The sequence below is a fragment of the Podarcis filfolensis genome (genome assembly GCF_964270895.1).
Source record: "Podarcis filfolensis genome assembly, chromosome: 10".
In the NCBI taxonomy this organism is placed as follows: Eukaryota; Metazoa; Chordata; class Lepidosauria; order Squamata; family Lacertidae; genus Podarcis; species Podarcis filfolensis.
The window spans coordinates 35,354,959-35,380,087 of NC_139612.1; the positions used below are offsets into that span (position 1 = coordinate 35,354,959).

A 25,129-nucleotide genomic window follows, 5' to 3' on the forward strand; every position below is an offset into this window, starting at 1 on the left:
ACCGATCAAGATGTAGCAATCAGGTTTCCATTTAACAGTTACAGAACCTTTTGAAAACCCAATTCAAGTTTATTCTATTAAAATAAGTCTGACAGAAGTACAACACTACCAGCATTTTCACCAATGCATACCTAATCTATGTATCACAAGGCAATGAATCTGGCAAACTACTTAACCAGAAGCAATATTATATGCCCTGGCCCCCAGGTGAGCAACTCTAACTGCAAGGGTGTAATTAGAATAACCTACAAGCATTAATACAGCCAACAACTGCTTGGGTAAGCATATACAGTACAGGAAAACAAAACCTTATCTTATTTTGCTCGGTACTCTTAAGTTTCTTTGTACTTATAAATGTATTTAGCTGCAATCCCACAATAATTTTCTGGGAAACTATGTCCCATTGAACTTACTAGGGCTTACTTATGAGTAGACATGTATAAGACTGCACAGTCAGATCTCTGTATACTGGTGCTGCACTGCAAATGCTCACTCTGTGGGACAGAGTACTACATCATAGACTTAAACATCACACTAGTGGCAAAATAAACCAGCAGCAATGAACCTCTATCGATGCATTTTGTTCTACTGAAAAATGACAGCTTATCTAGTCTATGCCTTATCTTCCTTCTTTCATACAGGGTGACATTGAACTTTTTGGCATATACAACACTTCCTAGATGAATTCTCAGACTTTAAGAAACTATATTTGCTGGCAATGCTCAGAATAACTATATTTATATGATCAAGTTATTGTGAAATAAGCACATTCTTGATATTCATGGATAACATTTTGTTATAAATATGAACCAGTCATATTGCTTTATTGTTCTAACAATACACTAACAGACTATAAGAAGGTGACAGCTGAGGAAAGCCTCCATTCTATGCCACATTTTCCACTGACTGTCATTTCAGGAATGTATCCAGCAATACATGAGAATCTGGAATGTCTCCGCCCACCAGATAGCATCAGACCTTGCACTGCTTACTAGGAGCCCTACTGTTTTGCAGCTCTACTGGAGTTTGCCTTTTTATAGTTAAGAAAGATTAAAAAAACTCAGATAAACAGAGCTATGCTAATAAGGATTTCATGCATTTGCATGGAATGATGTGGCAGTTTATGTACACAATGCAAATGAAGTTGTGACCCTTTAAGTTAGTGCTATCTGCCTGTAACTCTGCATTTCCTAATATCCTTCCACAGTTTTGTATGTTGAACTATGTACTCAATAGATAAACGTACTCAAACAGGAAAACTAAATTGTCTCTAAACAGTAATAAAGCAAGAATGAATCCATAACACTTAACAGTCTACCTTCAATGAAAAATAGTCATTTTCATTCAAAAGATGCTCCTAACTTCTTGATTCTCTCTCTGGTGTACTTTTCTCTTATTACTATAGTGAGTTCTGAATAAGAAATTTTGTATAGATTTAGTCCGCAATACTAAACAAAAGTGATGAAAACTTTGCTTATAAACTATCCCTAACCAAAGGACAGAGGTAAAGGGATTTATTTTATTTTTTTGTAAACCACATCTGAAACAATTTAGGGCTAGTTTACATACATGTAGAGAAAAATGTGTCCCTTATAACCATACAAGCTGTCTATTACAATGACAGACAAGCAGCAGATTATCTTGTGTATGTGCAAAAAGATACGAGAGTCTTCATACTAGTATATAAAGCTATACCGTTTTTCCTTATCAAGGGCGTAGGCCAAGTGCAGTGTTAGAAACTAATCGCCCAATAACACCTTAAATCTAGGTTGTGGATGCCACAACAGTATGCCTAAGCACCATTTCTTCCCCAATGGTATTTATTGTTGTTATGTCATTTCTATACCTCTTTATATTTTAAAGAAAAAATCTCAAAGTGGTTTACAACACATTAAACCATCAAATAAATACAGAATAAAACAAATTTAAGCTTCAAGGAAAATATTTCAGATCCTTCTCTAAGTGACATTTTGCTTTCCCCATATTTACCTACTTAATTTAGATACCTGTCCCATAGCAGAAGTACTCTAGGAAGCCAGTGTTGTGCAATGGTTAGAGTAGAGCCGTAGCTATGGGGGGGGCAACCTGTGTGTGTAAGCAAATGTGCACGGGTGTGTGTGCCAAACTGGGTCTTTGACTAGTTTCAGCCCTGGATTAGTGTGGCAGACTAGGACCTGGGAGATCAGAGTTCAAATACCCACTCAGTCATGAATCTCACTGGGTGACCTTGGGCCAGTCACAGTCTCTTACCCTACCTCACAGGGTCATTGTAGGGATTAACTGAGAAGGGAGGTGAGCCATGCACTCCTTGGACAAAAAGGTGGGATATAAATACAATAAACAGGGGTCAGCAAACTTTTTTCAGTAGGGGGATTGTCCTCTGTCCCTCAGACCTTGTGGGGGCTGCACTATATATATATATAGTGGGGGCTGCACTATATATATATATATATATATATATATATATATATATATATATATATATATACACACATACACACACACATATACATACATATACATACATATATATATATATGGGGGGGATGAAAGAATTCCTATGCCCCACAAATAACCCAGAGATGCATTTTGAATAAAAGCACACATTATACTCAAGTAAAAACACGCTGATTCCCGGACTGTCTGCGGGATGGATTTAGAAGGCGACTGGGCCAGATCCGGCCCCCAGGCCTTAGTTTGCCTACCCATGACAATAAATAAACAATTCTGCTTACCTGCTTAAGAAAGATCGAAGGGCCAGCCAGATGGAGATTTCAGTCACCAACCTGGCAGCCAGAGATCTCCACATGGTCACAACTGAACCTGCACCAGTTGCAAAACATGCCTGGCAACTGGCTAATTTCTAACACTGGCCAGTTGAACCTTACTTCTGTTACCAAACCAACACATATCACCAGAATACAATTTACCACTCTAACGTATTGTCTTTCCTCTAGAAATGTCCATTTCAAAAGCACTAACAGTAAACAAGCAGCGAAATGCCGTGAAATATCTGTCAAAAACTTCAGCTATGAGAATATAAATGTAACTTTTTCTCCTGAACACATAAATCCATCTTCAGCATAAAGTAGTTTTGGAGATGTATACTACCCATTCTCATGTTAAGCTACATTAAGGCATGTTGCAGGTTCCAGATTCCCACTTCAGGAAGATGTTCCCCTAGAGCATTTGCTACTCTACAAAGGAACTGAGATGCACTAAATCAGATATACATTTTGTGGCTCTCCCCACACAACCCTGCAACATGCATGCATCCATGAATGCACACACACAATATGAAAAGTCAATAGCAAAAGAATGATACCAGCCACAAATACATATTAAACCAGGATTTTATTAAATCAGAATATGCATACCTTTCCTTTTTTTATTCCTTCACGCAAACCAGGAAGTTGCAATGAACCATAGATTTTCACTGCACATGAACCAGGAATTATGATTAAAAACTTCCAAATAAGGAAGCATCACAAGTTAAACTTAAAACATCTCACATTCTGACTTAAAAATTGTGTGAACACAGCTACTGTGTGTGACTTCACAAGAGGCTTGGAGAAAAACCTATGGTAGATTTCAACAAACATCCTGTAAGTTACCATTTATACCAAAGAGCCAGTCCCAGCAATGTGGTAATGAGGTTTAGGTTTTTCTAATGTGAAAACATCAAGCCAGAATTTTAAGCAGCCCTAAAATCAAATAGGTATAATTGACACAAATAATAGAGTACACCTGCAACTTACGCTCACTTTACAACGCAATCACACCTTGTGGGGGGAGGGTGCAGGAAGAAAGAAAGAAAGAAAGAAAGAAAGAAAGAAAGAAACCCGCCATTCCCCATTTATTTGTTTTTCCCCCACCCACGCACCCAGCAGGTTTTCCTTGCTTATCAGACTCCAGGTAGGCTGTGGGAGCGATCTCCCAGGGCACTCCAGCAACCTTCCCAGATCCAGGTAAGCAGCGGTCAGCCTTGCGGGGAAAAGCAGTTCCAGGAGTTCCAGACTTTGTGCATTTCTGCCTTTGTGCATGGGATCCCAGGAACCAAGCCCTTGTGTAAGTGGTGAGCCAAACGTACTTTAAAAAGTACCTTTGTATTCCTCTGTTTCAAATGGGAGCATTCTTGGATATCTTTCTTGAATCGCTATCACTAGAAAGTGCTAAACATTTGGTTAGGTTCTGCCCTTTTTTTAACCAAAGCACAAATAAATTGGAATGTAAGGTGTACTGCAATATAGAAATATAAATTTTACTTCTAAGTATTTTATATAAGTAAATACAAAATATCTGGGTTAAATTCTTGAGTTTAAATATTAATGTTTAAAAGCAATAAAAATAAATGCACATTCCCAAAGGTGGGCTATCTACGTTATGCCTCCATTCAATTTAGAATTACAGTTGAGCTTTAAGACTACACCGAACAGAAAAGCTCTATACTCACATGCAGTCAACCTCAACACAAAAAACAGTAATTTCTTTTTTTCTTCTTCTAAAGGAACCAAAATTCACATAAACCATTCAAACATCTCAAAAATACATATTGGGGAAACGGCTCTCTGCACAACTTGCATTTTTAAGACAATAGGGATAAGCAGAGAATAGACCATTTTTGGTTGGCCTTGCTGACCAAGCCAAAAATTTCAGTCACTCACCCAGCAAGGATTAGGAAGGCAGGGAGTTAACTTGGACACTGCTGCTTGAAGATACCTCAAGCACCCAAGGAAGACCCCTCCTACCAGTCTTTGTCACTCCTAAGGTCAGCAAAGGGGGATACTGGCTTGGTCCAATCCCAAGTATGGGGGCGGAGGACAAGGACTGCACCACTGCAGTGTCAAAGTTGGAAGGCTGATTGGTAATCACTCTCACTGGAGGGCAGCACCACACTCACCAGGAAAAAAATACTAAAACCACACTCACCAGAAAAAAAATACTAAAACCTGAAGATAAACAACATTAAAAGAAGCCTCCAGTCCCTATAAATATTTTGGTGACTTAGATTAAACTTGCTTTAACTAAGGGATTTAGAACTTTTTCAAAGTTAATGCAGGCTCTTTCTTCAATGGTTCATGCTGCACTACCACTACAATGTTAAAAAATGGCAAACTGTACAGGTGTCAGAAGTTTAAGAGCAATGATTAAGGTTTCTAATTTGGCAGCATCTATTCTTATATTGATAGATTCATGAGTGTCAAAATCATAAAAACAGACAACATCTGCCACTAGCAGAAATGGCTATACAGTACACTGAGAGAACAGGCAGAACAAGGAATCTGGTCTTCACCAGTCACGTGATTATCTCCAAGTTGTCTTTTTACATGCATCTGGTTGCACAGCAGACTTACATGGTACCCAAGCTTATGGTGAGAAACATATGTGTGTGTGTGTGTGTGTGTGTGTGTGTGTGTGTATTGGTTGGTTACTCTAACAACCTTTCTGTGATACACTATTAATAATTTCTTCCTAGCATCACAATTTCTGTATGTTTTACACCAAAGATATCACAATGAACAAGTTCATTCTCTTGAACCAATACAGCAACAACTAACTAAAGCAACAGAACAAGAACTCAATGTTTGTACTGTTGGCATAAAACCTTGCAAACACACACTAGTATACTCTGTAGCTTATCTACACAACCTTAGCCGAGTTATGTGCCCTGTAGTTAAAAGCTTCTTAGACTTGATACTTAATAACATTTAGCATCAAGGGTTACTATCCCCAGTTGATTTACTTGTACAACAAATAAAAGATTTGCTGAAACCCTAGCAAGAGAGCATACATATATAATTATGTCCATTGCTTCAAATTATACCACCCAAAAGCAAAATCATTTAGCTTACTTGATAATGAACTCTGGTCAACTGAATTAGTATCACTGCACTACGAAATAACTTCTTTCAAAATCCTAAGGAAAAATAGGGGGAGGGGAATCAACATACAACTCTATCACTCAGTTTTAGTTATTGTATTGTTTTAATTTCTATACTATCTTCCTAACACTAGCTGCTCAAGTCAACTCACAATAAAACAAAGTTAACTGATGACTGATAAACCACTGGTTTTTGAAAATACTGACAACTGAACTTTTTAGAAAGGTAAAACTGACAAATGGAAAGAAGTGGGTTTAAGGCTCAGCCTACCACTGTTAACATACTCAATGCCCCAAACAGAGTTCAATTCACTGGTTTTAGTGGTAGACATTTAAGTCAATGCTCACTTCTCCTATTGAAACCAATGGGATTTAAAGACATTTCGTTTCACTGGAACATACCCAAAGTTCCAGCCAAACACCTCAAGACACTTTTCCAAGTCCATCCTGAATCTGTTTCAGGTTCTACTGACTTAGTGTTAAACTAAGCCTTGTAATTTGTCATCTTGCTAATTAAAATCCTCTACATTATTATTTTAAATTTACTTCTCGATTGTGAAGTACTAAACAGGAATTAGTACAAACGGAACTGTTCATTATCCTGTCAATGAACACACTAGTCACATGGTTTTTACAAAACACCTTTGTGTGTTGCTTGCAGCATGTGTGAAGAGGGTAGTTCAAAGAAGAAAATTATCCATTGGGATTCTCTCAAGCTGTGTTAGAACAAAGCTAGCATGCCTATCTTACCATGCTGATCCATGTTTTATAGCTTCTAACCTAGTCTAATGCAGTACACTTTAAATGGGGCTGCCTCAAAGAGGACTTGGAAGCTTCATCTGATGCAAAAGTGGCTGTTTGCTTTCTAACAGGTGTTGCAAGGCACACCCACAAACAACTTGTGCTGTGCAAAAGCTGCCTTTGTGCTTCTGGTGCAATTCAAGGTGCTCATTTTAAGATTTAATGTCACACCATGGGACACACATAGCTAAGGGACCAGCCCTGCTCTGTATGCATTATCTATGCCAAATAAATTTAGTGTTAGCAGGGGAGGAGAGGGCCTTTTCTGCTGAAGCCCCATTGTTCTGGAATGCTTTGTCCATTCAGGGAAAGAAATGATCTTCTTCAGTGTTCGGTTGATTGTTTTTGGCATGTTCAGTGATTATTTTATTTGTTGTTCCAATTCACTGGCTAGCATTTCTAACTTAAATGTACTTTTATTTTTGTAACCTGCATTGAGCTATTTGGAAATGCAATGTTATATCTAACTAAAGCAATGTGCACAAAGTCACAGCCAGAAGCACTAGCCAACAATGCATTTTAGCATGCATCAAAACAGCTTTTAAATGGAAAATTAAGTTCATACGCCATAAATGCAGTTCATATGAATACAGTGGTACCTCGGATTAAGTACTTAATTCCTTCCAGAGGTCTGTTCTTAACCTGAAACTGTTCTTAACCTGAAGCACCACTTTAGCTAATGTGGCTTCCCGCTGCCGCCACACCGCCGGAGCACAATTTCTGTTCTCATCCTGAAGCAAAGTTCTTAACCCAAGGTACTATTCCTGGGTTAGCGGAGTCTGTAACCTGAAGCATATGTAACCTGAAGCGTATCTAACCCGAGGTACCACTGTATATATTTTGAATCTATATGAAGATGAGCTTTAGAAGGCAACAGGTTTTGGAGGTCATTAATATTTATTTACCTAAAAAAAGAGACAGTAAGTAAAATGTACCTTTCTTACACAGGAAGATACAAGTTTTGGAAAGAGATGAAGTTGTATTCTAGTTCATCTCAGAAAGAGTGCTACTGCTCTGTGCCAGTTATGTTTGATTTGACATCAAAAGACCAGTAAGTATATGGAAAATGGCTTCTGCAGAAGAATTTCCTACCTAGGAAGTCACCAAACTCAAAAATATTAATAACTGCTATCAACTGACAACAATGTTGAACCATCTTTCACTCTCATTTTACATCAGAGGAGAATAACATTGAACAGCTTCTTCTTTCTTTCTGCACAAATATACAAAACTTATTCTTCTCTTTAAACCAAAATCATGTTACCACTACAGAAGACTAAAGAATAAACAAAGTAGTGATCCATAATAGGTAAGTATTTCCACATTAAACCAGCGTGGCTGGCCCTTACTTAAAAACACTAAATCACATAGCTGCATTTAAAAATTTTTTGAATGCTGACACAGAGAAGTAAAATAGCTTTTATTGCAACTCTACAATTCTATGATTCTACGCACCATATCATGTTGTTGAGCATGTGCATTCAGAACTCGATCTTGACAAATGATGTGTATGCACCAACAGAAACTGATCCAACCACCATATATATTTTGCCCAGCAATGGCAGCAGCAAGTTTCAGTTTCCATTAACAGTACAGACGGTCCTAACAGCAGCTGAGTGACATTTCCTTAGTATGAATAAGTTTTAAGTTTAAGAGCATATTACGGGCTCTAAGTCAATGAAATTTCAGATTTAAAAACCTTTTGGGGGGATACAGTTTGACAGATGCAGTATATCTTGGAAAGTTAACAATATTTTCAGTCACATTATATCATGCACAAAGTTACTGAACTCTGGTTTTCCGTGGCTTACATGTTGACTCAGAAGTAAGTTCCACTGTGTTTAATGCTAAATGATTCCTGTGTGAGATTCTTATGGCCCACTACACCTAAAAAAAATACACCCAGTAGAGACAGTAGCAATTCCTTCCACACACCAAGTTCTTTATTCTTTGCCAGTCCCAATATGGAACTTCTTCAGAGATTCCCTCACCACGTACATGAGCCTATGGCCAAAGTTTTATGCATACTTTGAAAATTCCGCTAGGATTTGCTCCCAAACATATGTAGTCAAGCACACCATTAAAGCACTGATTTTCCTTTTCAACTACCTACATGTTCACAAAGCCTCCAAGATGCCTACTGATATTACAGCCTAACCAATTTTATGATATTAAGCTAAATGACATTAGTCTAAGGGGACAGAAGAGGAAGTCTAACACGGACAAAGCCCACATTGTTAAATTATGCTACCAAGAATGTTCAGTAATTGCTAGCCAATGAGGTACCGTTACCTATAATCTTGTGATGATCATTACTTCATTAGCACTGCAGTATCAACTTTTTAGTATTGTGACAAGTAGTTCTATGAAGTTTGGATTTTCTAGTACTTGTAAATAGATTAACATCTAACCCAATAAAATGCAGCCTCCTCAATAAAGCCATTTCTTCAGGATGAAGAATTACAATAAAGTCAAGTCTTTAGAGTCTTGTCATTTTTCATCCTAACAGGTTTTAGTTATTCTTTGGTTTCTTCTCTCTGTAATTTATTCTGTAAATAGTACACATATGAATTCTCTAAACCGATTGCAACCTGTCAACAGAAGAATGGCAGGTTTTATTCAGGAGACACAACTGATTATACACCTTGCACAATAAAAAAGCAAGATATGCACAGCATGTAAGCCATCCTCAGCTCTCTTGAAGCAACACAACAGAGAAGCTTTCCTCATATTCATTTCATCATCATAAATTTTTAATACATACTAAATTGAAATCTGTATTTCAGAGATTAGTAAAAGACTCCACACACTTAACCAGCCAATATACTGCAAAGAGAATTTCTACCTGATTCAACAGGAGATACTAATTGCCATATCTCTATGATGCTACCAAGCCAACTGGAGTTGAAAACCAAAATCAAACTGTCAAAGTGATTATACTTGCTTTTCTGATATTCACTGACCCTAACGTTGTTATTGCTTTTGGCCTGCTAATAGAACCTTAACGTATTCAAGCAAACCCACATTATCTCTGGATTGCCACAGTCTTTCCTTATTTGGCTAACATTATGAGATTCCAATCAGACTCCTATAAAACTTTAACATGCACAAAGCATCCATTTTGAGAAACCCTCACAAGTGGTATTCCTTCCATTTTCACTAAAACGTTAAGTTTCAAGGAGTTGGCCAAACAAAAACAAGGTAAAATCGCTATAACTATTTTACAACGACTGGGGCGGGGGGGGGGGGGGAAACACGCATACCAAACACGAATTCGAGTTTGCCTTTCACACCGCTGAACAAGTACCGTTCAAGACCTGTAACACAAGTTTTGTTTTGTTTTTAGAGAGAGAGCATGCGAACTATTTAGGATTATTAGGGAGGAGAGCGAGCTTGAGCAGCGAGTCTAATCTTTTGGAAGGGAGACGACAGCGTTCACACCGGGGGCAGGAAACGGCAGCCGTTCAAACTGCGGGACAGGCAGCCACTTCCATCACTGCCAGAGGTTGCCCCCTTTTCTCGAAGGTAAGGAAGGGAGCTTATTCTCTCAATTCCTGGCCATATACTGGGGACGAATGGGGGAGCCCTCGAGCCTCCCTCCCGCTAGTCGGCGTCCCCTTTCCCCCCTCGGAGGAGTCTCCCCACCCCACGCCTCACCTCAACCCTGCCAAGTGCAAGAGAGGAAGGAAGAGCAGCCTCGCAATTGTCACTGCCTGCCGGGGGCGGGTGAGGGGAGGCAGGCAGGCAAAAAAGCAAGGCCCGGCTCCCCGGCCTAACCAGTCCAAGCAAGCAGGGAAGCACCCTCCTCCTCAGCAAAACACAACATTCCTACGGCACAAACAAGGATGCGCGCAGCCGGCCTGGCTCCTCTCTAACGGCCGGGAGGCGGGAGAGAGAGGGGGGGTCCTTCCCAACGTCTTCCTCGTTGCGCTCTGAGGGAAGACGGATGTTTGTTGGCATTTCCCACCCCTCACACAAGCACCTCAGGCGGCTGCCTCCTCTACCCAACTCCCCGGGCAGCGGAGGGCTCCTTCCCAGCTAGGCCCCAGCAGCCCCCGGGGGCCAGAACACAGACCTGGTGCAGCGCGGTGAGCCCGTCCACATTGGCGTAGTTGATGTCGGCGCCTCGCTCCAGCAGCCGGAGCACCTCGTCGGTGTCTCCGCTCGAGCAGGCGGCCAGGAAGACGGCGCCGTCGTCGAACTTCACCTTGGTCTTCTTGCGCTTCACCACCGGCGGCTCCTGGTCGGTCTCGGAGCCGATCCAGCGCTTCAGCTGCTCGTTCCGCTTCTGCTTGGCGTCCGCCATCTTCATGCCCTGCTCGGCTCTGGTTCCCTTCTTCTCCCGCTCCCTATCGCCTAGCTAGCTATCACTCGCCCGCCCGCCCTGCCTTGCCTCGCCTGCCTCCCTCAGCGGCGGCGCTCCGCACCCAGGAGGAGGAGGAGGGGGAGGCGGGGAAGCCCAAGCGCCGCCTGCTTCCCACACAGCACCGCGCGGCCGAACGCTCCCTCGCAAGCTTTGCGCGCGCGCGCGCTCCCTCGGCCCCGCCCACAAGCGCCCCAAAGCGCCGCCCGAGAGGATCCCCCGCGCGCCTGCTCTTGCCTTGCCTTGCCTGCCTAACTAGTTAAGCGCTGGGCGGGGCGGGGGCGGAAAGAGAGGAGGAGAGGAGCGCCCGGCTTCTTCCGCGTAACATCTCGCGAGAGCCCCCGACGAGAAGCGGGCGGCGAATGAAGTTGGCTCTTGAGGGAGCTCCGGGCGGTGATTGGAGGGAAGAGGCCGGCGCTGATACGAGCGTGCCGCGGGAAGCGGGCGGAGGCGCTGCAGCTGCGGCGAGGGTGTGAGATGCCCGCAGCTTGCATCTCCGTCTTGCAAGGCTTACCCGAGAGCAAGTCCCATTGAAGTGAATGGGATTTAGTTGCTTCCCGAGCGAAGGCTGCATGGCAAGCCTGTGCAATACCCTTGCGGGGAAGCGAGCTCCATTGACTTCAGCAGGGTTTTACCCCTGAAGGAAACGCGTGCGCTTTAAATTGCTGCAAAGTCCCCGGAGTGAGGAGTTGCAGAGGCAGGAAGTGCCGGCTTATGGGCGATGTTGGAAGCGGAGCCGCTACTACGAGCCTGCCTCTGCCGGGCTGTCTCGGCAAGCGCTGCTTTTGCATCCATTCTTGTATTATACCAGTGCGACAAATTCCGGAGGAGCAGCAGCAGTCCTCAGCAAAGAAACAACAACAAAAAAAACGTGATGGGGGGTAATAAATCTGTTAATTACACAGTATATGGTCTTTAAGGTGCCCCCGAAATGGATGGGTTGGTTTTGTGTTTTTAATCGAGCTTTCGAACAGCGTACATGATGAACACAGTAGTCAACAATTCACAAAGAGGTCGCCTCCAGTTTTGAGACAAAAAAAATGTAAACAAGCCCTGTGTGCAGAAGGTTGGGCTGCAGTCTTCCCTGCAGTTAAACCTGGGCGTGCCCTGCCCTGACCATAACATACATAGTCATAGCTAAGATTAATGCTCTTGAGGTATGCAGACTGACACTCTGGATGTCATTTAGAAGTCTCACTGTGTTTAATGAAGCTTATTCCCTTGTAAATGAGGCTTACTCTGGTATCACTCCAACTTTAAAACGTGAGATTATATATACCTTCTTTCGAAAGGTACCAATGCTCAAAACTGCCTGCAGACAGCAGGAAAGGGGTGTTTATGCAGGGATCTCATAGTGTTGAATGGGGTTTTACCATAAGGCTACTAGTCCTTTCAGCACTTATGTGAGATTACGGCTTCAACTATTAACTATTCCATGGGATTAATTTAATACATTAATAACTTCTCGATAAAGATTCTATATTTATTTGTAGTCGTTTTATGTTGTTGTTTAGTCGTTTAGTTGTGTCTGACTCTTCGTGACCCCATGGACCAGAGCACGCCAGGCACTCCTGTCTTCCACTGCCTCCCGCAGTTTTATACCCCAAGCCAAAAAACATACTACCAGAGCTGCTTACAGAGACTTGGTGAAAAGGCAGTCAATTTTGTTCTGCCTTTTGATTACTCTGATTAATCAGACAGATTTCCATTATGTTTAATTGTATGCAAACTTATACTGATTTAATCAACCAACTGAAACTTACATGACTAAGCAACTAAGATATGGTAACTGAGTGACACCTAAAACTCATTTGAATATCAAATTGTTGTTATTTTGTAAGAACGGGGTTGATCCTTAGCAGATGCCAGATTGGTGGTTTAGTGACAGAATGACTGTTTGCTACATCAGGGCCAGATGCAGTGCTTGGCCAATATAGAACATCCTGTTTATGAAAGCAGGTGTGCTGCAGTGGTTAAAGGCTGGGTTGTGGAAACACAGGTTTGAGCCCTGTTGGAAGTCTCGGCGCAATTCGGCTTGCACTGCAGGCTTATATACCTGCATGAGAAAGGATAGAGAAGAGCTTCCAAGTATCCTAGACTATACTTGTGCTCACCTATTGATCTTGCTTCAGGTTAGACTGATACTCTTCTGTTGCTGATCTGACCTCATTTCCTCCTCCATGTCGTCCTAATGAAAGCAGGCATACTTGGAATGAAGCCTTAATGTGTACCCGGGGCAGGACCAAAACCACCCTCCTGGCAATTCAGTGTACTTGTACAAGTAGGAAATATTCACATACTTAGAGCAGTTAAAGTTGTCTCGGCCGAGCCTTATGCAGTTAGATTTTGTACAATTTACCATCCTGGCACAGGTAGTATTAAAAGAAGCCACGTAAGGGGTCAACAGATCAATAGCCAAAGGCGGACGGCGTTGATACTGCCTACCCCAATTGAGGTATCCGGGATATCCGAGACCCTGGAGGGAGTCATTTTGGGGCAGGGATGAATAGAACCATGTATCATTATTAATGTCACCAGGATCATGGCATACAGGGATCAAACAAGACCCCAAAAGCTCGCCTATGGCAACCTGCTGTGTTAGGCAAAAAGATGACACGTTAAGGGTTTGTGCAAAGGATTCCCATACATTAGTTGGAGGGGATGCTGGGGTAGGTTTCCCACACCCTAGGCCAACTAAGGCCAAGAGTGCTAGAAGAAAGGGGAGGGAAGTGGGCTTCTTCCGTCCCCAGAAGCGATGGCGCTCATGCCAGCAAAAATAGAATAGCATCCAAAGAATGAGGGTAACTACTAAGGCACCCACCCACCAGGGCCAACTATCCCAGAAACTGAACATCATTTAAAATTAGGGGAGTAGTCCCAAACTATAGCAGTATTTGTCTCGGGTACGTTGGGAGCGCTGCCAGCGGGCGCTCCTCCTATCCACTGCTTCAGCCGTGCGAAGAGATACCAGCCTCCGGAGTGGTATCAGCAGAGCGGTTGTCAGGTGCCTTCCTGGAGATGGTCAGCCTCAAGGGATCGTCAGGATTCGGTGTAGCTGTCCAGTTTGACACGACCTTCTTAACACGAGTGTGGTGGACCCATGGAGTGATGCCAGCGACTTTAACAGCAGTGGGTGTGGATATCAATACAGTATGTGGGCCTCTCCAGCACGGTTGCAGGGGTGTCTGGGCCCAGTCCTTGATCCACACTTCGTCACCTGGCTCGAATTGATGCAGAGACTCGGTTAAAACACAAGGCGTGCGAGCCTGGGTCCACCTGTTGAGAGAGAGGAAAACTCGGGAGAGTGATTGCACATAATTGTCTAACTGGACATCTCTGCTCGCGTATGGTGTTATCATCCTAACGTAAGGGACCGGTCTCCCGAACATTACCTCAAAAGGGGACAAATGGGTGCGCTTCAGGGGTAGACTCCGTACCCGGAGTAGGGCCAATGGCAACATAGACACCCAATTTGAACCCGTCTCCTGAGTGAGCTTTGCTAATTGGTTTTTCAATGTCCTATTCATTCTTTCAACCTTCCCAGAACTCTGGGGCCTATAAGCTGTGTGTAATTTCCAACCAATGTGTAAGGCTTTTGCCAGTTCTTGTAATACTGAATGTACAAATGCTGGTCCATTGTCTGAGCCAATTGTTCTAGGTAGCCCGTAACGGGGTATGATTTCTTTCAGGAGGCATCGAGTCACTTCGGTAGACCGCTCAGTCTTAGTTGGCCATGCCTCCACCCACCCTGTGTAGGTGCACACTGCCACTAGCAAGTAGCGGTAAAATCCGCAACGGGGTAGCTCAGTAAAGTCTACTACAAGGTCCTCCATAGGGGCACTCCCTGCGTGTTGGGTGCCTGGGGGCACCAAAGGCCCAGTCCTAGGGTTGTTTGCCTGACACAAAGTGCATCCTCTTGACACTTGTGCCGCTAGTTGATATAAGTTAGCCAGATAAAAGCATTTTCCCAGCTGCTGGGCGATGGCATCTGGTCCTGTGTGTGTGGACTCGTGATATCGCTGAATGATCTGGCGAGATAGAGAGGCTGGAATCCATATTCGATCATCAGGTGTAAGGTACCATCCTTCTTCAGAAAGCCTGAATTCCTCGGCTGATGCAGTAGCTTCCTCACGTGCAGAATACCTTGGTTTTGATGAGTTGTCCAGAATCTTCTCTGGCACTAGAGCGCCAATAAAAGGTGCTGGAAATGGGGTCCGGGCTGCTTCCTTTGCTATCCGGTCAGCCAAACGGTTTCCTCTAGCTGCTTCACCCGGTCCAGTCTTGTGCCCATAACAATGTACTACTGCCACTGCTTCTGGCTCCCAAACGGCATCCAAAAGGTCCAAGAGTGCCTGGGGATGGGCTACCTGGTTTCCCTTGGAAGTGAGTAGACCTCGCTCTTTCCATAGTGCTCCATGGGCATGCAGAGTCAGGAAGGCGTATTTGGAGTCCGTATATATATTAATCTGCTGTCCTTTTGCCAGGCACAAAGCTCTAGTGAGTGCCGTGATCTCTGCAAGCTGCGCTGAAGTACCGGGCGGAAGGGGCTTCGCCTCAATAACCTGGTCTTCCAAGGCTACCACTGCATACCCTGCTTTCCGCTGGCCATTTTCCACAAAGCTACTTCCATCCACAAACCAGGTGGGCCAATGTGGGTTAGCCTCATCCTTCAAGTCAGGTCTGCTGGAATACACTTCGTCCATGACTTCTACACAATCGTGGGTCGGCTCCTCATCTTCTCCAACCGGTAATAAGGTCGCTGGGTTGAGGGCTGCTGTAACCTGAAACTTCAAGCGTGGGTGCAGTAGCAACACCTGGCACTTCCTCATCTTCGCTTGAGACAGAAAATAAGTGCCTTTCATATCAAGCAGGGCCGGAACCGCATGTGGCGTCACACAAGTAGTCTCTTGTCCAAAGGTAAACTTGTCTGCTTTTTCCAGCAGGGTAGCCACAGCCACTACTGCCCTCATGCAAGGGGGCAAGCCCTGTTCCGTCGGGGTCAATTGTTCTGATAAATAAGCAACAGGCTGCTGCCAACTTCCCAGTCTTTGGCACAACACTCCCTTGGCCACCCCCCGATCCTCATCTGTATACAAGGTAAACGGCTTTTCTGGGTTGGGGATGCCAAGTGCTGGGGCTTGTTGTAATGCAGCTTTAAGATCCTGGAAGGCTTGCTGTTGCTCAGGTCCCCATACAAATAGATCTTTCTCTGTTCCTCTCGTGGATTCATGCAGGGGGCGCGCTATACCACTATAATTGGGAATCCATATTCTACAAAACCCTGCAGATCCCAGGAATCCGCGAAGTTCCCGGCGGTTCTTAGGTTCAGGTATTTGGATTATGGCCTGCTTCCTTTCATCCCTTAGCTTACGCTGCTGGTGAGATATGTCAAACCCCAAATACCTGACCGTAGGCTGACAAATTTGGGCCTTTTTCTTTGAGACACGGTATCCAGCTTCTGCCAAGTGATTTAACAGCTCTATAGTTGCCCTGAGACACGTGTCCTTATCAGGAGAAATCAGTAAAAGGTCATCTACATACTGTAGAAGAGCCCTAGTGGGGTCAGTAGGGAAGCTTGCCAAATCAGATGCCAAAGCTACCCCAAAAAGGGTAGGTGAGTTCTTAAAACCTTGGGGAAGTCTGGTCCAGGTATATTGTACTTTAGTGCCAGTTCCCGGGTCAGTCCACTGAAAGGCAAACAAGGGTTGGCTCTCTTCCGCTAGGCGGCAGCAAAAGAACGCATCCTTCAAGTCCAGTACAGTAAAATACTGTGCAGTGGGTGGTATAAGGCTGAGCAAAGTATATGGGTTTGGCACATTCGGGTGGAGGGTCTCCACGGCCTGGTTTACCATTCTAAGGTCTTGAACCGGTCTAAACCCTCCCCCTTCCTTTTTTACTGGCAGTAGGGGCGTATTCCACTGGGATTGGCAAGGTTTTAAAATTCCATGTTTCAACAATCGTTCCAAATGAACCCACACTCCTTCTGCTGCCGCTCGTGGGATGGGGTACTGGTTTACTGCCACAGGGTTGGCAAAGGGCTTGGTCTTTACGATAATGGGTGGGATGTTTTTGGCCATGCCTGGTGGGTTGTCCTCAGCCCATACACGGGGGTCTGCTTCCCGTAAAATCACCTCAGGGATCTGCCCCTCCTCTTTTTGTACCACCATCAGCCTCCAATGCTCCCTTAGGGGTACTTCTAAAGACAATTCACCCTTTACACCCGTGTTCATAGTTACTTCCCCACTTGGGGTAAAGGTGATCTGTGCTTGTAATTTAGCTAACATGTCCCGGCCCAATAATGGAATGGGGCATTCAGGGATATAAAGGAACTTGTGCAGGACTGTATGTCCTCCCAGCTTGCAGCAGACAGGTTGCAGGAATGGTGCCTTTTGTGGTTCGCCCGTGGCCCCTACAATGGTGATTGCTTGTTGGGTTGGTTTGGATATAGCTGTAGGTAAAACCGAATGGGCAGCTCCTGTGTCCACCAAGAAAGAAAAGGTCCGGTTCCCTGTTTTCATTTTGACCGTGGGCTCATGGGAACCTAAGTCAGTTGGGCCCGGTCTGTCCTAATACTGGTCCTCTTGGAGACTCATGGCTCCAGCAGGTCCTCCTGGAGTGGGGGGGTACCAGGGCGGTCCCTGTCCACGACCTCTTCCCCTTCCCGGCACCCAAGATTCAGCTGCTGGATTCATTAGGTTTCCTCTTCCTTGGCCCCTCCCTTTGGAATTTGCTTGGGGGCATTCTCTCTTCCAATGCCCATCCTGCTTGCAAATAGCGCACTGGTTTCTGCCGAGTCGGGCGCGCCCTCCTCCCCGGGCGCCTCCCCCTGTGGCCCCTGCCTGAAGTGCCATCAATTTCTTAGCTTGGTATTTTTCCTTTTGCTTCTGGGCCTCCTCATCTCTCTGGTTATAGGTAGTCTGCGCTATTTCCAACATCCATTCTAGGGTGTTCCCCATGAACCCCTCGTGTTTTTGAACTTTTTTTCTAATATCGTGTGCCGCCTGGCCCACAAAGGCTGCTTTTATGATGGGAGCATTTGCTCCTTCATCTGGGTCTAGGGGGGTGTATTGCCTGTACGCCTCCTTTAGTCGTTCCAAAAAGGCTCCCGGGGGTTCCTCAGGTTTCTGAACCACCTCCCTGACCTTCATTAAGTTAATGGGTTTTCGGGAGGCCCTCCTCATCCCAATCAGAACATACTGACGGTAAGTATTCAGGGTGTTTTGACCATTTGTTTCCTGGTAGTCCCAATTAGGGGTTTGAAGGGGATAGGCAAGATCTTCATTTACATTTTGGGCCCGCAAATGTGCCCTGGCTTCTGTATGAACTCTTCGGACCTCCTCTGTAGTCAGCAAAGAGTTTAAGAGGTACTGCACATCATCATAAGTGGGGTTATACGTTTGAAAAATCCCCTCAAACAACTTTATAATTTTTGCTGGGTTTTCCTCAAAAGAGGGATTCTGGTTGCGCCAATTACACACATCAGAACTAGTAAAAGGGACATGCTGGACGGTATATGTCCGAGGTGGTATCGCCCCATCTTGCCCCGGGGGTCCTGGTGGGTCATAAACTCGGCGCAAAGGGGCTATTGTGCTTGCTTTTTCCTTTTGTTTCTGTGTTGCCTCATGCAGTTTCGCTCTATCCCATGCTTCTAACCAACACCTTTGCAATTTCTTTGTCTGTTTTGGCGTATACATTGCCGCGTCCAGCAAATGTGGGGATACATCCACCTCGCTTTTCCACGGCTCAACATCTCTCTTTACCTTCAGTTCATCTTGCTCTGACCACCTCTTCCCTGCCTTATTCCGTTTTTTAAGTCTTTCCCTAAAATGAACCTCGTCTTCCTCACTATCCTTCTCATCATCTGAGGTGTCTTGCTTTGCAGGGGTCCCTCCTGCCCCTCCTCCCGCCCCTGCCTCCTCTGGTAGTTGCGGATCCGGCAGCGGCGCACCTGGTGGTGGTGGCGCCGTTGGCGGGGCATACGGGGGAGGGGGCTTCAAGATCCCTCCTTCTTCCTCTTCTGGCTCTGGGAGGACTGGGGGTACAGGCTTTTCTTTTACTGCACAGACCCGAGCCTCTTGGGCACCACGCCCCAAGGACGTTCGGCAATTCTGTAGCCAAGGTGGATTATTCTCTATGTTCCTTTTCCAAGTGGAAATATATGGGATTTGGTCTGGGTGGATGCTCACTATATTTCGCCACAAAGGATTTATTAACTGCAAATCGAAGGTTCCCTCCGAGGGCCACCTAGTCCCTTGGGCGGGCCAATCCACTTCGCACAAGGTTCGTAGGCGTTCTTTTCTTAGCTTAAAACCCCAATCATCGTCCTTCGTGGCCGCTTTCCAGTTATCCAGAAAGCATTGCAGGGGGGTGCATTTACTGCCTCCTGACCCCATCTCCTAATAGGATACTCCGCTCCTGCACAGGGTTTTTACAAGCACTCACAATTTCGCTACAGGCTGTGGCTTGGTCGAGCTCGCGCTGCCAAGAACCTCACAGCCCTACACACGCTTAGCCAAGGGGACGCTAAGCCCCGGCCACTCACACATTCATCCTTTCACTGGAGTATCCTTCACTCCTAATACCCCACCACCCAAAACCTTTCCCCCTTGTACCACCCTTTTACCTTTTACTGGCGGCACTTTACTGCCACGGCCAGTCGAGGCTGATCAGGCCTCACGCCCTGCCTTTTCCTTCCCCAGGGCTTACCTGTTCCGCTGCGGACTGTCACCCCTCCGGCCGGCCTCTCTCTCTTTTCTCCCTCGACCAGGTGTCTCCACGCAGGGACGGTGCAGCGATCTCCCCCTACAAACTGGCAGGGTGCGCGCTGGAGGTTGCAGACGCCGTTCCTGGCTGTTCACCGGTCGAGTCTGGCCCCTGGTCTTATGCGAGGGGCGGGGACATATCCCGGACGAGCCCCCAAATGAAGCCTTAGTTAAAAGAGTCCGGCTGTTCAGCTGTCCCTCAAACCCCCTCAGACCTCAGGGGAAGGAATGACTCCAGAGACTTCTTTGTCAAAGAAAAGAGGTTTATTCAGTAGCTCTGCATGCAGGGGCAACCAGCAGATAAGTTCTGCAAAGATGGCTGCGTCACATAGTATCAAAACAGTGATATTTATACCTTTCACTTCCCCCCCCCAACTACGTACCCCTCCCCAGTCCCCCTCCCCAGCCCTGTGCAACGCGTGATCAGCTCATGTGCTATACATTCATTGGTACCTGTGTGCACGTGATTATTACGTATGTGGTGCTGCTAGATACTTGGTACCTGTTACTCTGCCTGGTACCTTATCTTGTTTTTCCTCTTACCCTCTGAACATTCCTTTCCTTATTTAGTCATGTTTTCAGTTGGTTAGCTAATGCAGCCCCCCCCTTAGCTATATGCGGCTGCCTGTTCTGTTCTATATGTGGTTGCCTATTCTGTTCTATATGTGGCCCGTTCAAGAATTTAAAATCTGTTCCTCACAGGAACACTTTCTGCTAAGATGAAAGAATAAGCATGGCTCTTCCCATCTCCACCTTAGAACTAGGGATCTTACATAACAAACATGTATTTCCTGTAAAAACCACCACCACCACCATAGCTTTCTTATTTTCCAAACCCAGAGTCTCAGTGTGATTATATCTAGGGTAAGGTGTCCAGCAGAGGTTTTGTATTAAAATTAATTTCTGCTGAATGTTTCAATTCCAAATGTCATCAAGCTCCTGCTCACTAATGAAGTTCAATTTGACCTTAAGCAAGGCTTTTTCTCTTAATCAAACCTCGCAGAGTGGTTCCGCCCTTCTTGGATGGTCATATCCAGAAAGTGATGTTTGGACAGTTCTCTTTGGCCCCATGGAGACTTCAAGGTGGAGTTCCTCAGGGTTCGATTTTATCACCCATGCTGTTTAACATCTACATGAAAATGCTAAGTGGGGTCATCCAGGGCCTTGGAGTACAGTCATACCTCAGGTTGCGTTTGCTTCAGGATAAGCATTTTCAGGTTGCGTCCTGCGGCGACCCGGAAGTACCAGAAAGGGTTGATTCCAGGTTTTGCCGCTTGTGGATGCGCAGACGCTCAAAATGACATCATGCACAGTCATGGTGAATCGCGACACGCGCAGACGTGGTTTGCGTTCTGCTCAGGTTGCAAACGGGGCTCTGGAATGGATCCCGGTCGCAACCAGAGGTACCACTGTATGTTGTCAGCAATATGCTCATGGCACACACCTCTATTTCTCCTTTTCATCTGCAGTTGTGGCAGTGAATGTGCTGGACTTGCCTCAGCAATGGACTGGATGAGAACCAACAAACTGAAGCTCAGTTCAGATAAGACTGAGTCAATGTTAGTGGGTGGTTCCCTAGACCGGATGGATGGGAGGTTGCCTGCTCTTGATGGAGTTACACTCCATCTGAAGGAGCAGGTACATAGCTTATGAGTATTCCTGGATCCATTGCTGTTGTTTGAGTCTCAGTTATCCTTGGTGCCACAGAGTGCCTTCCATCCATCACCTTTGGCTGGTGGCCCAGCTGTGCCCCTATCTGGACAGGGGTAGCCTAACTTCTATCGTATAGTTTCTGGGCCCAATTCAAAGTGCTGATTTTGACCAATAAAGCCTTAAGTGGCTTAGGACCGTAATACCGTAAGGACCACCTCCCCCATATGAACTGAGCCAGGCCCTGGCTCAGCCCTGCAATCATCATCTGAGGCCCTTTTTTGTGTGCCTCCACGAGAAGTCAGGAAGGTGGCAACGCGAGAACAAGTGTTTTCTGCAGTGACTCCTCGTTTGTGGAATGCTGTCCCCAGGGAGGCTCACTTGGCACCTTTGTTACAGATCTTTAGGTGCCAGGCAAAGCATTCCTCTTCTCCCAGACCTTTGGCTAATTAAACAATTATTTTTAAACTGGAGGTTTTAAACAAACTTTTTTTGCTGTGCAGTTTTGTGTTTTTATGTTGTAAACTGCTGTGTAATCCTCAAATAAAAGGTAGTGTAGAAATTTAATAAACAAAAGGAATAGAATAGCACAATATAAGGTAATAATATAATATTATTAATTATAAGGTACTGTAATAATCTTATGTAGCCATTCTGAGCACCTAATAAAAATAGAGATTGGATGATACCAATACAACATAACATAAACATATGTTGTGCACCTTGGTTTTGTCTAGCAAAATGCCAACGACACCAGCAGCTTTTCTCACTAATTATGGGATTATGTAACATCGTTCTGGATGTTCCTCTCATCCTCAGAATAAATTGAATCAGGCAAAAGCCAAGCCTTCACTTAGTCATTCCCTTTCCTCCTTGCCTATATCCAGCAAGCCTGCAGAGGTCAGATTGGAGAAAATGCTTGTTCAGTGGTCAAATCCCAATTATAAAACTCCCTCCCGAGGCAGCTCTGCCTGCTTTTAATGAATTGATCAATAAGTAAATCAATCATAAAAATTATTCACAGAATGGGGATTTGTGCACTCTGTTTTTTAAATGTGCAGGAACAGGTGTCTGTTTATTTGCGATGACAAATGAAAGCTAGAACTTGGACTCAGTAGATATTTTCTGAATAATTGACTTTGTTGAAGGCTAATTAACCCTGGGCTCTTTTACCACAGAAGTGCGCTGGTGAAGCTGGTGCAGTCATCCAAAATCATTGAATACAAACTCTGTTAGGCTATGGAAACATTAGTTTAAGCTCCTCCTTCATTTGCTTCCTGAGCAGCACTAAGCACATTACTAGTGCCTAACAAATAATAGAATCCACAAACCAGGATATAAATGTTCGTCAAAAATGTTTGCAAAAAAATACAAACACAGTATGTAAAGCAACTGCATTACCGCTGTCCAGGAGAGTGGGAACATTTTTTTTAAAGAAGAAATGCAGCTCACTGCTGTAATAGTGTTCTACATAAAGTGTTATCCTCATATTAATTATGTATTAATTTTCTGTCCCAAGATAAATTGTACTTTAAAAGTGGATTAGGATTATGCAGTCTTATTCATCAAGGGAAAAGTGGACTAAATGGTTATAATAAATACTAAATGTGGAGGGTTTCTTAAATAAGTACAGTTGCCGTTCAGAGTTCTCCAGTTGTTGATTCCCCCCTCCCCCCAGCAACATCTCTTACATGCAACATAGATAAAGATTAAAATGTATGATTCATATTTCAGTGGGGAAGGTAGGATCTATCAATGTTTGCAGACTATTACCAGCCAAGAATAAATAACACTCTTAAAAGTATTCATCAGATTTTTACACCTATGCTTTGCAATCCTTTGTAACTAACTGAACCAGATATTCCCTGCAAATTTCTTTCATTCCTCTGTTAATGTGAGTCTCAACACCCAAAATCAAATGTATTTGATTGCCCTTCTTTATACCTAGAGCAAAGTATACATCAGGAGGCTTTATTTGCTCAGAATCAAGTCTACACGTCCAGAATTAGTGCTAAACACAACACTTCTAAGGGATGTGGGTGGCACTGTGGGTTAAACCACAGAGCCTAGGGCTTGCCGACCAGAAGGTCGGCGGTTCGAATCCCTGTGACGAGGTGAGCTCCCATTGCTCGGTCCCTGCTCCTGCCAACCTAGCAGTTCGAAAGCATGTCAAAGTGCAAGTAGATAAATAGGTACCGCTCCGGTGGGTTTCCGTGCGCTGCTCTGGTTCGCCAGAAGCGGCTTAGTCATGCTGGCCACATGACCCAGAAACTGTACGCCGGTTCCCTCAGCCAATAAAGAGAGATGAGCGCCGCAATCCCAGAGTCGGTCACAACTGGACCTAATGGTCAGGGGTCCCTTTACCTTTACCGTACGTTACCTCTGGTAAATGAACTACCATAGCCTCTAGACTCTAGAGGGCCATGAAAAATTGTGTCCCAGGCTTTTTAGACTTGTCTACCCATATACTATCTGAAACCAAAGGGGTACATTGGTTGCCAGATGTGATTTTTTTTTTTCTTCAGCTCTCCTACCCCACTAGTTATTTAACCAAGAAACAATGTGAAATGATTATGGAGGGGTTTTAAACTCAGCAACTCCAAAGTAGAAATAAAACACAACTATTGAGCAAGGGAAAGCATTTGTCCTTCATAGCAGAGTAGCAAAGGGTATGGCCGATGCTCTTTCATCAGATTTGTTCCATTACAAATCCAGAAAACAAGAGAATTCCATTGGGCCACACTATGGAGCCACTGCTGCTCGGGGGCCGACTTGATTTTGATGTTAAAATTATGCAGCTATGTATCTGAGAACTGTACATTAGACCTGTTGATGGTTTTTATTTACTGTAACTTGAGGTGCTTGAAGTGGGAGTCACCTTCTAGATACTGCATAAAAATGAGTCATCAAAACTGTAACTCGTATCATAGCAACCGTTTCATAAATTATCTGGCTTTGAATCAGACTAGCAACAAGCTATAGTCAGATTTGCCAAACTACTTACTATTGAGAAGTCCTATTGCAGCAAGATCCACTGCTTTAAAGACTGTTACCATGATATTGTCACAAATGTCTTGCAAAACATTTAACACTAATTATAATTTTGCCGCAAGTCTTAGTCAGAAGATGAGGTTTTGTTTTAGATATTACATAGTAGAAAGAAGACTTGACTGTATATTGACGCCAAATGGTGATGAGCATTGAAGTCTGTGACGTTTAGATTCTAAAGATTTAATGCATTAATTTGTCATCAGAGCTAAGCTGTTGCAGAGGCAGTCCCTGCTGTCTTATCATGAACACAAAGCTTATTCATTTTTCCTGATGACTTCTGGGTCACCACACTTGCCTGACTGCCTGGTCATTTGCAGCCTCATGTCTGTACGTCACTCTTCTGTAAATCTTGTTTTCTCCCATATACAAAGTGTCAATATCAACATACATCATTTTTCTAACTCAGTTTCAATATATGGGAAGAGAAGGGGGTTAGTGTGCTCCCACAGTGTCTTGCTCTTCAGTATTGCCCCAATCTGCAGATAAATTGACTTGGGAAAAACCAGAGGAGAACGTGGGTACATAGAGGCAAACAAGCACCATAGGTAAAACCAAACAGCCTTATTGTCTTCATGGTGGGCGCCTCCATTTACAAACTCTACACTTTTAGATGGATAGTTG

The 25,129-nt window shown here is 44.4% G+C and overlaps 1 protein-coding gene and 1 long non-coding RNA gene across 8 annotated transcripts in view; one reads left to right on the plus strand and one right to left on the minus strand.

Moving 5' to 3' along the window:
* The window catches only part of PPP1R12A (protein phosphatase 1 regulatory subunit 12A), a 91,062-nt gene extending 79,757 nt beyond the window's left edge, over positions 1 to 11,305 (minus strand). For 3 of the 7 annotated variants that reach the window (XM_083573308.1, XM_083573306.1, XM_083573309.1), the window contains exon 1: positions 10,758 to 11,305. In XM_083573308.1, coding sequence (XP_083429434.1) covers positions 10,758 to 10,994 — 237 coding nt within the window. In that variant the 5' untranslated portion in view covers positions 10,995 to 11,305. The remainder of the gene's footprint in view (positions 1 to 10,757) is intronic. The other 4 variants (XM_083573310.1, XM_083573312.1, XM_083573311.1 and 1 more) reach the window with 2 other exon arrangements.
* The window catches only part of LOC310743258, a 43,438-nt gene continuing 26,841 nt past the window's right edge, over positions 8,533 to 25,129 (plus strand). Inside the window, exons 1-2 of the long non-coding RNA XR_014538909.1 lie at positions 8,533 to 9,883; positions 10,029 to 10,207. This is a non-coding gene — a long non-coding RNA (uncharacterized lncRNA). The remainder of the gene's footprint in view (positions 9,884 to 10,028; positions 10,208 to 25,129) is intronic.